Raw genomic sequence first — 14,830 nt, forward strand, 5'->3', positions numbered from 1 at the left:
GTCCCTCAGGGCAAGTTTGCTGAACCCTGGATTCAGGCATAGCCTGTGCAGTTAAAGTCAGCAAGTGCTTATGAGTTCCTGTTAGTGATGACCACATAGCTGGCCATTTGCCAGGCTTGATGGGATTATAGCACTAGCCAGAAATGGTCCCTATCTGTCACAGAGTGGTGTTGGGGGTGAGGATGCAGCAAGAGCACGGGTGGTTAGGAGACACGTACCTGCTGGATAGTGGTGGCGCCCGCCCTTAGTTCAGCACTTGGGAGGCAGAGTCAGGAAGATCGCTGTGAGTTTGAGGCCAGCCAGGGTTACATGGTGAGACCCTGGTTTCAAACAAATAAACAAAGACATAGCCACATATGGAGGGAGTTCCTTCATGGTCCTTAGGCCTCCCTCATATCCTTTCCATTGCTGTTTTAGGATCCCTGTGAGGACAAACGCCACAAAGACATCTGGTCTAAGGAGAAGACATGTGACCGCTTTCCAAAGCTTCTCATCATTGGCCCCCAGAAAACAGGCAGGTCTCTTGACCCTTGACCCAGCTTCCCCTGTGCCTGTTAGTTCAGCCATAGAATTCTGGGGACCATCTTGATCGGGTCTCAGTCTTAAGTATTCTATCTCCTTTTACCAGAAATGGGAGCAACATGGGGACAAATATGAGTTTTCTGTCTTTGTGGGAGCAGAGAGCAGGGGAGTTCGAACCACAGCCTCAGAGAACACCCCAACACCCTAGGAGTCTCTGAGACAAGGCAGGAAGGATGTCTTGTTCATCTACTTTGCAAATTTGAGCAATGCTAGGTAAAACTGGATCAGCGTAGAGGACTGTGATCCATTAGTCATGTCTGTCGGAGGCTAAGCATTTGCCTTCCACTCAGTTCTGTAAGGACAGGTAGGTGTTCTTTTTATAGACAAGGGAAGTTCACTGACTTTGTGCATCATGGTTGGGAAGTGACAGTTCCAGGTCTTGAGACCTGATCTGCAGCCAGAGTTTCTCTCTGAGTGTGCTGTTACGCAGAAAGCACCCCAAGAATGAACAAAAGGTCCTATCAAATCAGGGACCATGGTGGATAGACGCCAGCAAGAGGGGCTAGTTAGCGGGCCTGGACCTCCTGGCTTCACCTAGGCATAGTGCCACATGCCTGTAAATCCTGGCGTTCTGAATGCTGAGGCCGGAAGATCGTGAGTTTGAAGTTGCCTGCTTTACATATCAGGACCCTGTCAAAAAGTAAAGCAAGTGAACAAAAACCAGCAATAAAAAGAAGTGAGAAGAGCAAGAGCTTCCTGTGACCAAACCCTGGAGGGTTGGCTCTTCCTTATCCCTGGGCTGTTCCCAGAGCTAGAAAAGACAAGCAGGAAGCGCCTAGTTCTGAGGCTCTGAGGAGACAGCAAGTAACCAGGCTAGAGTGCGGTGGCAAGAAAGCCTCTGAGGGCGAGTCCTGGTTTAGCGGTGAGGAATCCTGTGATAGATGCATGGTACCCGGGAAGGCTCCAGGACCCGATAGTCGTATTTAGACCTTACGCTTAAGGTCTGCATTTATTATACTCGTGAAGGAACTAAGACTCCAGAAGGGAAGGGATTTTCCCAGCCCTCCTAGTGACTGGGGAAGACAGGCCCAGGGTGTACTCTTGTCTTGTTGGGGGCTGGGCTGAGTTCTCAGCTGTCCCCTCTCCTAGGCACCACGGCCCTCTACCTGTTCCTGGGCATGCACCCGGACCTCAGCAGCAACTACCCCAGCTCCGAGACCTTTGAGGAGATCCAGTTTTTTAATGGCCACAACTATCACAAAGGCATCGACTGGTAAGTGGCCTCTGTCTCCAGCAGGACAGGAAGGCCATCATGGAGCCAGCTGGAGTGGCCATTGTGGCCACAGCAGGAAGCAGCTGGTGCTTGCTCACACGCAGCTGAAGTTCCTGTAAACAGGGACATGGCTCAGTGACCGTTGAGTCATGTTGCCACAGTGTTGTGACAAACAGGACACTGGATGAGGCAGCCCTTTGCCCAGGGTCAGAGCTAGCTTGAGTGGGCATCCAGCCCCTCCCTGACTGCCTAGAAACAGAATCCTCAAGGAGGAAGGGTTGCACCGTGTGACTTGTCTGCTAGTGACAGTCGGGTCTTCTGACTGGCTTTTCCTATGCCTGTGGCCATCAGCAGGGAGAGGGGTTCCCATGGTTTCTAGGAGCTCTCTGGGGGCAGTAGATTGACACTTTCCACCAGAACTTTCCCAAGAGGGCACCATATAGGAGGCTAGCATGGGTGCTGTCACCCTCCAGTCTTTCCACTTGTAACTTTCCTGCCTTTTATAAGCCTATGTGAGCATGTTCTGCCATTGTGCATTATTGATTAGTGGGTTCCCTGGGTGCAGAAATTATGGGATTCTGTGTTTGTCTTTTGATATCTTTTTCACATTGTTTTCTTTCATTTGCCGTATATCATCTGTCCATGTTTATCCACCTTTCAGTCTATATTCCTAACTCTTACCTAAAGCCCCTTGTGGCCAGATGTCTTAGTGCCAGCCAGTGTGTTCGGAGTTTTAGAAGGAAATGTGGGTGAGCCACTGCACACTCGCATGCACACAGTCCAGTGGGCAGCTGCGGGGATGTTTCTGCTAAGAAGGTTAAGGAATTGATTGCTGGACACTACAAGCTTAGGAAACAAGTTTTCTGAGCATTCTCAGGTCAGGTATTATAGGTGGAGAAAGTCGGGCCTAAAACAAGAAAGGCTGACTTCTTGGCCACATTCCCAAGACTGGTTTTACAGGTGTGGGTTGTGGGGCTGAAGGTCTGATAGGTCTTAGGGGATTCTGTTTAAAGGTCCTTGGGACCATTGAAGAAATGTGTACTTTCAGTTAGGATGTACTTCATTTCCTTTTCAGTATCTCCAAGAGTCTGTTCTGTTTGGGTGGGAGGTAGGGTGTTAGATGGGAAGCTGTGCTCACCCATAGCAGTTTAGAGAGAGGAGGATGAGTGGCAGAACACTACCCCAGGCCCATCTCCTTGAACTTGTTCTTCCTGGATGCGAGTCACTCCGTGCCTAGTTTGTCCCCAAAGAAGTCAGGGCCGGCAGGTTATCTGTGGAGCTGCATGGTCCCCTCCCCAGGCCCCACAACCCACACCACAGTTTTTTTTTTGTTTTTTTTTTGAGACAGGGTTTCTCTGTAGCTTTGGAACCTGTCCTGGAACTAGCTCTTGTAGACCAGGCTGGCCTCGAACTCACAGAGATCCTCCTGCCTCTGCCTCCCGAGTGCTGGGATTAAAGGCGTGCGCCACCACCGCCCTGCTTCCACACCACCCTTTTAAGAATCTCCAGGTCTTTGATTCTAAGATGCCCACCAGAAAAAAAATGAATTTGGAATAGGACACTGCCAAGTGGCAGTTCCTCCCAAAACCCCTATCAGAGGCAAGTCCTTGCTGCTTGGAGCAGTGCACTTTGCTTCGTTTTTGAGGAAGTTCCACCTCAGGGATCCCCCCACCCTGTCACTGCATTCCTGGGGTCCTTGGCTTACGAGATTTGGCCTTAAGCCCTGTCTCTGGGCTTCCTACAGGTACATGGAGTTCTTCCCTATTCCCTCCAACACCACCTCTGACTTCTACTTTGAGAAAAGTGCCAACTACTTTGATTCAGAAGTGGCACCACGGCGGGCAGCTACCCTGTTGCCCAAGGCCAAGATCCTCACCATCCTCATCAATCCAGCCGACCGAGCTTACTCCTGGTACCAGGTGAGTGGGCTGGGGCTGTGTCCCCAGGAAGGGTGTGGATCTATGTGACATTTACTCAACCAGCATTGAACAAGCACCACTTGTGGGCACATAGCCTGGCGTGTGATGGTGAGAATAGTCTTGCCTGTGTGATGTGTCTGGCCTGGTGGTGGTGACAAGCAGAATTGATGTCGAATGTCGTTTTCCATCTCCCTGCCCACTCCAGGCTTTACTCGGGCTCTGATAGCCGTACAAGGCAGAGGCTGAGTGGACTTAGAGAAAGCCTAGATCCCCAAAGCAGCCGTCTGGCTATGCTTGCTATGGTTTCCTACCTGTGAGGGGTGGTTGGGAGTAGGGACTTGGGTGGGATAAAACCCTCCTAGAGTGAGCTAAGAAGGTAGCTCCCACCTGTGAGGCAACATGAGCTGTATGAGCTGTAGACAGAGACCTCCCTGTTGCCATTGCAGGTGTGTGCTCCAGGGCTTCCTGAGTTTCTGTTCCTGGCTAGACTTGTGCATGTATTCCACTGGCTCCTGGGAATGCTTCTCACCCTGGCATGGGGCTAGGAGGGGTTTTCTCTCCTGTCCTCCTGCTCCTTTTTGGGAATATGCCACACTGCAAGCACTATGTCTGAGTGGCCTTGGTGCCTAAGGCTACGTTTCTGGCTACCTGCATCAAACCATCAGACTGGGTTTGATCTTCATGCTGTGGGGCAGCTGGGCCTCAGCCTCTGGTCACCTGGGAAGTGCACACTGTCCTGGCCGGGGAGGCTTCTTCCCGCCTAGCCATTCTCAGTGGCTCTTTGCCGCCTTCTGAACCTCCTTACCTCATGCTGTAGTGACTGCTTCCTGGGGCCTCAGTGCTTTTCTTTTCTCCTGGTTCCTTAGAACTCTCATCTTGAGCCTGCGGGTATGAGAAAGGAGCCCTCCTTCTCTTGTTCTTTAGGATGCTGGTTCATACCTTGTCTTGGCATTTCCAGGGCCTTTGTCTTTATGGGAAGCCCAGAGTGAAGCAGGCAGCATTTCTTTCCTCTGTGGGTACACCTGCTTCAGCACAGTGTGGATGGCTAGAAGGCTGCTCATGTGCCCTGTCGGTCCTGTCTGGTGGGCATGACAGAACAACTTTGCAGCCTCCCTTCAACTGTATAGCAGTTTTCTAGAAAGCTGACAAGGGTGTGCGTGCGTGCATGTGTGTGTGTGTGTGTGTGTGTGTGTGTGTGTGTGTGTGTGTGAGAGAGAGAGAGAGAGAGAGAGAGAGAGAGAGAGAGAGAGAGAGAGAGAGAGAGCGCAGGACTTCTTTACCCAGCTTCCATGTGTAATGGAGTTCTTTAAAGGAACAGAACCTATGCAATGAATATGTGTATAAAGGGTTTATTGGATTGGTACATGATATAGTCTGAGTAGTCTATAGTGACTGGCGCGCTGGAGCGGCTGAGAATTCAGCAACTCCAGTCTGACCCTGAAGGCCTTGTTGGATTCCTGGAGAGCTGCTAGTCTTCAGTTCACATTTGGAAGCCAGAGGAAATGTAGCAACAATGGTAGCAGCAGCAGCAGCAGGGTAGATGAACTTGCCAATGAGAATGAAAACAGATATGCAAAAGGCAAACTTTGTTCTTTCTCTTTTTATAAGGCTGCCACTGGGAGGTGCTGCTCTCATTTAGGGTGGGTCTTTCCTCTTCAGATTACTTGATCAAGACAATCCCTCATGGGTATTCTTTGCCTCTTGCCTGTTAGTTGATTTCAGATTATGTCATGTTGACAACTAAGATTCACCATCACACGATGCATTTTGAATACAGGTCTTATACACCTAAGGCCTTATTCTTTCTCCTGTCAATGGTCTGGGGAGTAAGTGCTTTAAGGAGAAAGAGGCTGCTTCATTTTAGGGTATCAGAAGGTACTGGGAGGAGAGGAAGAGAACTAGGCTGTCTTCAGAAAGTGAGGAGGAGCAGAGGTTGTCCTGTACATTTATATACGTCACTGCCCTGCCTCTCCTGCCTTGGACTGTGCATGACCCTCAATGGTGATTAGGGTCAGTTAACACGGGCAAGTCCCTGGCCTCTGACTTCCGAGATCTGCTGATGGCTTTACCTGACATTCCTCTCTTCTGTGATTTCTGTCAGTCCATCCAGTGTCTATCAAGGGCAATGTTGCTTTTGGTGGAAGAGACTCATGTCCTTTCTAGTAGGTGACACTCTGTTTCAGCAAGGATGGTGGCTTTGAATGCAGGGCTTAGAGCAGGTATTTTCTTCTATCTGGCATTTGAGAATATGGTTGCATTTTTATCTTATAGCCATTTTCGGTATGTTGCAACTGATTCTGGTTTTCCATTTTATAAAGGATATGTCAAGGGTTTTCTTGTTTGGATTTTAGTAAATTGTTGTAAAAAGGAAAAATGAGGGCCAGGGATTTAGCTCAGTTGGTAGGATGCTTGCCTAGTGTGTACAAGGCTCTGGGTTTGAGCTCTGCACTGCACAAGACTAGATGTGGTGACACGTGTCTGTGATCTTAGTGCTCAGAATGTAGGAGAATCAGAAGTTCAGGGTCACAAGGCCATCCTCTGCTATACACAGTAAATTTTAGACCAGCCTGGATTATATGAGACTGTGTCTCAAGAAATGGGAGTCAGAGTCAAGAAAGCCACATTGATGTTGATACTTGTTGGTTAGCAGGTCCCTGAAGTGGCAGGAATCTCAGAGACTATGCCAGTTAAGAGCATTTGGGAAGTTGGTGTATTATATTTCCTACCTTGCAGAGATGTGGAACCTGGGAATCTGGGGTTGATGACTCTTTGATCTAAAGCAGTGAGGCAGAAGCAGAGCATCAGCCTAGGCCATAAGCTTGCTTCTGTTCCGCCTGTGGTGCACTCATCTTCTTACCTTGCCTGCAGCACCAGCGAGCCCACGATGACCCAGTGGCCCTAAAGTACACCTTTCATGAGGTGATCACAGCTGGCCCTGATGCATCTGCAAAGCTGCGTGCCCTCCAGAACCGTTGCCTGGTCCCTGGCTGGTATGCCACGCATATTGAACGCTGGCTCAGCGCCTTCCATGCCAACCAGGTAGCTATCTGCCTTGCCTCTTGGGAAAAGGAGTGGTCTTAGTTTAAGGAGACCTGGAAAGCCCTGTGGGGGACTAGGAAGGAGGAGGAGCCATGGTGTGGTGGTGGAAGGGAAGCCTGAGTGGAGGGTCGGCATGGTTAGATCACAGGACATCTTGAAGACTGGAGCAGAAGAACAGTGTGGGCTGGAGGCTTTGCAGGAGGCTTCAATAGGTATTCTGTAGGGATGTGAGGAGCAGGGAAGACAGCTGTGCTAATAGCTTAAACTCTGGGAAAGAGCGAGATGGAGAGCTGGCAGTGAGCAGGGATTGAGCAGGGATACCTTTGGTAGAGATGTCATGAGTAGGGTAAACTCGGGATGGTCAGGACCCTGTGTTTGTATCCAGGCCATTCCTGCTGCAGTGGGCATGGACACTTTGCTATTGAGATGAAAGCAAGTCCAGATAGCCTTTCCCCCTTTCCTTGTCTCCAGATCCTGGTCTTGGATGGCAAACTGCTGAGAACAGAACCTGCCAAAGTGATGGACACGGTGCAGAAATTCCTCGGGGTGACCAGCACCGTTGACTACCACAAAACCTTGGCGTAAGTGTTGCTTTGAGGCAAGTGTTGCCATGAGGCAATTTCCCTGGTCCAGACTCTGGGCCAAGGAAATAAAGACTTGAATGGCTGGGAGAGACCCAGAGTTGCTTTAAGTTAGTAAGAGAACATGCAGCCTTCCCTGATGGTGACTCTTAGCAGAAAAGCAAGTGTTAAGATGGCTTAAGTTACATCAGTGGCGCTGTGGCCTTGGAGAAGGCAGTGATGGATCTCCTCTGCTCAGCCCAGCTTGGAGGAATTTCTTCAGTGCAGTCTTGACTCTTTTGTCTCAGTGAGGTAGCTCCCACAGTAAGCATCAGCCTGGGTTCCAGGGGCTTGGGTCACATGTGCTGTGTCACATACAGGTAGCATGTTCAGTCTCAAGAGTAGGAGGAATAAACTTACCCTAATTGGCTGCTTTCTTGGGAGTATTCTCTCTGCTGTCAAGGGTACTGGAGGCTATAACACTCCTGAGCGTAGGCTGCTTCGTTACTGATAGAGGTTAGGACCAAATAGGACCATCTTGACTTGTTTCTTTCATCTCTGAGTTCTGTGACTTTTGACAAGTCCTCTGGGTTCGGAGCCTCCACTTGTTGTTCTGGGGAGGATAAGGAGGTTAACTCCTGCCTCCCAAGATTGAGGGATTGAATGAGAAAGTATGCGTGGTGCTCGGGACTCCACGCTTGGAATGGAGTATGTGTTTTCTGTGTGACTGCTACCGTCTTGAAATGTGGGGGTTAAAGAAATCTTGGGTTCAACACAAAAATAATCAGAAAATCCTATTCTACACTATTAGGGGTTACTCAGAAAATGTCTCTCAGAATTCTTTGGGACTAGAAAGAGTCCAGAGGGATTATGGGAGGAACTGGAGCTGCTTAACCTGGACCAGAGTGACTTAGAACATGGAGGTGCCTTTTCTGGGAGAAAGGCAGTATGCCCCAGGCAACACTTGAGCTACAGATGGCATGTGTCAGCCTGCACAGTCACACTGCCAGTGAAGGCGACTTCCTGCACACTAGGACACAGACATGGCCTTGAGGAGGGAGGCCAGACCACTCACCCATGGGCTTCCACCCTCTTCAGGTTTGACCCAAAGAAAGGATTTTGGTGCCAACTGCTTGAAGGAGGAAAAACCAAGTGTCTGGGCAAAAGCAAGGGACGGAAATACCCAGAGATGGACTTGGATGTAAGTGGGGGATATAGTACCATGACAGTGGGCTGAGTGGGAGGGGTCCCTTGGGGAGGCCTTTAAACCTTTACTCTTGACTGTGGCAGTGGCCTTAGGACCTCTTGCACAATAGTCTGCTCTAGAGAGGGACATAGGTGTAGGGCCCTGGAGGTCAGCATCGCTTTAGTCGAGTGTTTATTACCTTTTAGCAAGGGTAGCACTGTGGGTTCCATGGACAAAGCAGATACTATGCATGACCTCTACATGCATTAGGAAGCAGAGTTCAAGGCAGGGGTGCCGACACAGGGATGTGGTCATGGGGGAGGGGCCCCAGGATTTGGCCCTGTGAAAGGGAGAAGTAGGCCACCCTGTAGGGAGAACACTGTATGAAAGCACATTCAGGGAAGGTCACAGATTGTATCTTGTTTTGTTTTCTTCTTCCTTCTTGCCTTTAGTTTTGATGGATGCTCTCCTCTCTCTCATGGGTTTGACCTTGGGCACTATGTTTTGATGTTCCTCCTACGGGAGCACTTTCCCTGGGGGCTTCTTTTTAGAAGAGGACTGGGATAGGATAGAGTGTGGTGTTATGGAGGGGGTTGTGCTTGTGCTGGCCGTCCTCCTGACCTGAGCTTCCTTCCCATCGCAGTCCCGAGCCTTCCTAAAGGATTACTACCGGGACCACAACATCGAGCTCTCTAAGCTGCTGTATAAGATGGGCCAGACATTGCCCACCTGGCTGCGTGAGGACCTCCAGAATACCAGGTAGCCTTGGCCACCACAGCCAGACAGAACGCTTGTGTTAGCAGGGATGTCCTGCCTCACACTGAGCCAGACTGACCTGCCGAGAAGGGCGCTGGGCCCGGCCAGCCAAAAGCAACGAGCAATACCCTGCTAAGGCCCACTGGGGCCAGAAGCCCAGGCAGGTCTGCAGCGTCTCCGAGCATCTACTGCTGAATGTGTGGCCTATGGATCTCTCTGGTACCGGAGGTCCATTCCGTTTGCAGCTGCCCTGCCTGGAGAGACCACTTCCTATTGGTGGAAGGTCATTTCCTGGTAGGAGGGGTCCTGGAGACTCTCTCCTGTCCCTCACTGTGTTCTGCCATCCCTGCCCTTTCCTTGGTTATACCGCCCCCTGCTCCAGCAGGTTGTTCCCTCAGTATTAGCTGCCATATTTCCCTGTCCTCCAGGCAGTAAGGGAGAATAATGCAGCTGGGCCTTCCGCCCAACTAGGGAGAAAGACTGGGTATGCCCTTGAGGGTTTTGAGCCAGTCTCTGCTAGGGTTTAGCTGGGCGCCCACAGGCACTCATTGGATTGGATGTGAGGGTGGCCATCATATGACATCTATATTTGAGTTAATATTACTGCATCTCTCTTCCCTTTAGGGGAGAGACTCTCTGGTCCCTGTAGTGTCCACCTAGTGCTCTTGGTCTCTTATAGGCCCTGGGCCACTGCCATGCCACCGGGCCTAGCGACATGGGCCTGAGCCCAGCCCTGTTCACCTGGGTGTGACTGTGGTGTTTCCTGTGGTAAAGGCTGAGGCGAGTCAGGAGTCTGCCAGTGTTTGTGCTCCGTGTATATACATCGTTTTACAGTCACTGCCTCGGCCCAGCAGACATGGCAGAGTTAGCAAGACTGCTATCCACTGCTTTGCCCAGCAACCTGTGGCCGAGGGTCCCCAGAGACCCCCCCTAACCTCCCAAATACTAAGAAGCTAAAGTATTTTAATATTTTGTGTTTTTTTTTTCTTGGTGCCAGAGTTTATACCCTGGGTGCTGGGGTCGCACTGTGTTTTATATATATATATATATATATAATGTGTATATATATATTATATTTTTTTTGGTTGGGTTTGCTTTTAATTAAGTCATACACAATGGTGGCAAGCCCTAGTCTCAAAGGGTGTCTATCTTAATGCTAGAGAATGAGTTGGAAGGGAAGGCAGATTTTCTCTAAGAGTCTAGGCCTCAGGAAGATGACCAGCAGGGTCCTTCTTCCCTCTCCCACAGAGGGAGTAGAGATGGTAAGATGGAAAGGAAGACCAACTCTCTCCAGGAAGTCTGGGTTTACAAGCCTAGTGGCCCTGGGGTGTTTGGGCCACAGGGAAAAGCTGGGCTGGGGTGGGAGACCTAAGGCCCTGAGCTGTCCTCCCCCCTCACATGGTGCTAGGTTGGGGGCTGCCTTGGAGGGGGTGCCCACAAAGACCCACAGAATTGTCTCTAGACCCTGCAGACACAGGGTCTCTGACTGTTTTCTGTTTGGGTTCTGCGTCTGTTCCCCTTTAACAATGTGAAGTCACTGAGGTTGGGTTCTCTTTCCTTGCCCCCCACCCTCAACTGCCAATTCAGTGTCTACCAGGCGTCCGGGACATTCTGGCATCCTGGACTTGAAGGGGTTCCGAGATGGGCACAAAGTGGGTACAGGAATGGGAGGTGGCCTTGGTCAATGTCACAGAGCTGTTGGAAGCAGTAGCAAGAGCTAAATGCAGGCCCCTGATTCTGAGCCCAGTGCTCTTCCAGTACCACACTGCCTCCAGGCCCACCTGTGTTCCAGGGCCCTGTATTTCCCTCAGTCACAACTGTGGTCATTCCAGGACATGGGGACAAACCACTCTTTCCCAGCCAGGTGCCTTTGAGCCTTCCCCTTCCAAGACCTGCACACTGCTTTCCTGTTGTGTTCTCTTGCCTCCAGAGTTCATCCATCCTGGTGACAGGGCTGTCTGCATTCTGAACTAGTCTGTCCTTGAGCTCTCCACTGCTGTGGAGAGTGTTGCACGCTCAGGGGGACCTGCTTGCGTGGTTTTGGTATGCAAAGCATGGTACATCACGTTTCTCCTTGTGGTCTTGGGGCCCGTGGGTCCCTTCAATACACAGTACCTGAGGACAGGATTGGGTATGCTCAGATACCCTGCCAGCAAGCTGGAATCAGACTCGGAGTTGGGTCAAAGTGTGTGCCGTTAGCCCGACTTTCCACCCCTCAGTGAGGGTGGCTCTTATATCCTGAAGGTTACTCTCTGTTTGAGACCCTGTGAGAGCTGAGGTAGGGTGGTTAGAGTGGCCCTTGTATAACGTGCAGCTCTATTAGCCTCCTCCTCTGGCTTCAGGTGAAAACAGGCAGGCTGGAGACTGGCAGACAGAGGGGATGCTCTCTCTGGTCTGTTCCCTTCTACCTTCTAAGATCCTGGAGACTGCCATCTGTCTAAGTCTGTAGATTATTGCTGCTACTATGTCCCTTCTTGCTACTGGACCGAGATTCCGCCCCAGCTTGCAGATACTGGGTCTTGGAAAGTAGCTAAGTTTGTCCTAGGATCTCTCAACTAGAATGACTGGAGGCATTTAGAAAATAAAAAAAAAAAAAGTTTGAGGAAATTTACTTCAGTTGTTCAGGCCGTTCCCCACCCCCTCCAGTCTCTGCCAGCAGCCTTTGCCTTATGGGTGCAGATCACCTACAACTGCCTCAGTCATTCCAGGTTCTAGCGCTTTCTATGGGGCAGGCACCTCTGAGAGCATGATGTTAAAATGGACCTTTTCAAACCCTGATGTGTGAGCAGTGGGCGCTTCTGAGTCTGCTGACTTCAGTGGAGGAAAACTGGCCTGTCTTACCCTGGAGCCCACGGATATGTCAGGGGAAGAGCCAGTTCAGAACCGTCTTGCCCAGTGTTGGGTTCTGAGTGCCAGCCACCCTTCATCTGGGCTGAAGGAGGTTAGCATTTGCCAGTTTGTTTTCTTTCTCTGTACATTTATGTATTTTCAAAGTGAGTTGCAGAGACTGTTTATCCCTGTTATTGCCCTAAGAGGTAAGGGCCTTCTGCCAGATCAGCCAGTGCCACAGCCGAGATAGTAGTCCCATCCTCACTAACAACTGCTGTCTAGTCTGTACCCAAAGGTCCCCTACCCCACCCCCCAGCAATTATACCTGGTTTTAGATTGGATCCAGTCAGGGCAAGAACATTGTATTTTATTAAAAAGTTTCTTTGAATTCTAAAAAGGTTTCCCTCTACTCATCTGATTTTTTTTTTTTTGTTTGATTTTTGTTTGTTTGAGACAAGGTCTCATGTAGTCTTGGCTAGCCTGGAATTTGCTGTGTAGAATAGGCTAGCCCTGGAACTCATAGAGATCCACTTGACTCTCAAGAGCTGAGATTAAATGTGTGTGCACTTACCAGGCCCAGTCCAAAATGGTATTTTGTTTGCTTTATTGAGACAGGGTCTCACCATGTAGCTCTGGCTGTCCTGGAAATTACTATATGAACCAGCCTGGTTTCGAACTCAGAGATCCACCTACCTGCCTCTGCCTCCCAATTGCTGGGATTAAAGGTGTGGGCCACCACTCCCAGCCTTCAAAAGGTATTATTTTTTTATGGCCAGAGGGTCTGTTGTCACATAGAAGTCCCACATTCCAGATCCGCTTGTTTCCCCCTCGTCCCTTAGCCCACATGTTTTCAAGGTAGTTTTGCTGTTTGTACTAATGTGGCGTTTCTCGCCTGCCAAGGTGTGCCTCCTCCCACCACTATCTGCAGGAGGGGCCAGACCAGCTTGGAGGAGGGGAAAGGGCTCTCTGGTGAGGCAGCATCACGTTGGGGGCAGTCTGAGGGCACTGCGGGGTGGGGCAGCCTGTGGAGCTGCCCCAGGGAGGCCAGGCTGGGCACTGAGTTGTCAGAATGAGTGTATACAGCTTGGAGGAGCTAGGCTGCCCCATGCCAAACACAGCATCCTTGTTTCTTCGTCTCTTTCCTTCTCTGCCTTTGTTTTGGTGTCCCTGCTTCTGTTCTGTGGTTCAGGGATCTTCCATTTCTAGATGGTCCATGTGCACTGGAGCAGAAATAAGACCTCAGGCTATGACAGGAAGGGCTAGATGGAGAAAGGCCTCCTCCAGGTGCAGTGTGAGAGGAGCGCCGGGTACAGCGGATACAGCGGGTGGTCATGTGACAGTCTTCCTCCCCAGGCCTCAGCTTCCCTTCCATACAGTGAGATGGAGGCTACAGCAGGGATTTCCACATGCCCATGCTAGAATCAGCTGCACTCTGTATAAAATGAGGTGAGCCGTTTGCTTCTTCCCCTCACCCCAGGCCTTCCATGCAGCGCTGGGTTGAGGTGGTCTGGCTCTGGGCTTGACGCCCTTGCCAGCTCTGAGCAGGCCGGGCAATGACCATGTGTGTCCACCCTGCTGAGGTCCAACAGGAAGGTCGGGGGACTCTCCCCACAGTGTTTCTGCCTAAGAAGTTCATTTCTCCCTCTTCTCTCCCTGGCCCGGAGGAGGCTATCAGAGGAAAGGGTTTTCTATGACTGAGCTAGCTTTTCTTACCGGCAAGAGGGCTCTTTTTGTAATTCATGCATGAAATTCATGTTATTTCCTGGGGAGAGAAGAGGGCCAACTGAGTGGGGTGGGGGGCACGTTTGGGAAGCAGGCAGAGGGTTCCTTCCCTGCAGGGGTGGGAAGGGGTTGCAGAGGGCATGCTACCCAGCTCACCTGAAGAGGGCTCTTGAACCAGCCGTTTTGGGTTGTGTTAAATGTGGGAACTTTCCTCCATTAATGTCCAATCTTGAACTAACTGCTAATAAAATGGGATTCTGTTTGTACATATTGGTCCTGTTTTTGTGTCTGACCTTTGCCTGCAGGGGAAAGTGGAGCTGGGGAGGTTTTCATCATGGCCCATATTTGCTCAGTTTGCATCCTGATTTGGTCAAGACAGACCACGTCCCCTCGTTCTAAATCAATGCCTTTTCAAATGCCTCATGTCTCAGATGACCAAGAACCTTTGGGCACAGGGTTACCAGAGTGCTAGGTGTGGTCACTGTCCCCAAAGGACCCTCAGAGTCTAGAGATGTTCCTGTCATTCATTTCTTTCTTGACTGTGGACATGCCACTTTTACTTTTTGATTGGTAATTCCCTTGTCTTTTAGGATGTGAAATGAGTTGGACTTAGTGGCCTCACCTAGAAAATGGGCCTGGGATGCAGATTCCCAGGCCCTGGCTCTAGAGACTGACCTCCAGCAGGTATGGACAAGGCATTCAGAGCAAACTCTTCTAGGGATCCAGGCTCAGACAGAAGGTTTCATAGGTTCCTCATTATCCAAAAAAAACCTTAGGTAAAATGAATGATTGTCAAGTACCCCACCCCACCCCTGCCAGCCTTGAAAATATCCTAGTGAGGACCAGAGTCTTCCCAGCACAGAAGCTCTGTCCTGATATCTGCAAGGCAGGAGGCTAGGCCCAATCCCAGAATCCTCTTGGGAAGTGGGCATTCTGGGTACCTTGTCCAAACCTACTCACCTAGAACTTCTGGGAGTAGGATCAAGCAGCGTGTATTCAGAGAACTCCCTGCTGCTCAGAAAGC

The 14,830-nt window shown here is 50.5% G+C and overlaps 1 protein-coding gene across 6 annotated transcripts in view; it reads left to right on the forward strand.

Annotated features, from left to right (window-relative positions):
- The window catches only part of Ndst1 (N-deacetylase and N-sulfotransferase 1), a 61,105-nt gene extending 47,033 nt beyond the window's left edge, over positions 1-14,072 (forward strand). For all 6 annotated transcript variants that reach the window (XM_075968572.1, XM_075968571.1, XM_075968575.1 and 3 more), the window contains 7 exons: positions 418-514; positions 1,672-1,795; positions 3,540-3,714; positions 6,583-6,753; positions 7,225-7,334; positions 8,412-8,514; positions 9,143-14,072. In XM_075968572.1, the coding sequence (XP_075824687.1) occupies positions 418-514; positions 1,672-1,795; positions 3,540-3,714; positions 6,583-6,753; positions 7,225-7,334; positions 8,412-8,514; positions 9,143-9,262 (900 nt within the window). In that variant the 3' untranslated portion in view covers positions 9,263-14,072. The remainder of the gene's footprint in view (positions 1-417; positions 515-1,671; positions 1,796-3,539; positions 3,715-6,582; positions 6,754-7,224; positions 7,335-8,411; positions 8,515-9,142) is intronic.
- The last annotated feature ends 758 nt before the right edge of the window (positions 14,073-14,830 follow it).

The sequence above is a fragment of the Microtus pennsylvanicus genome, chromosome 4, assembly GCF_037038515.1.
Source record: "Microtus pennsylvanicus isolate mMicPen1 chromosome 4, mMicPen1.hap1, whole genome shotgun sequence".
Lineage (NCBI taxonomy): Eukaryota > Metazoa > Chordata > Mammalia > Rodentia > Cricetidae > Microtus > Microtus pennsylvanicus.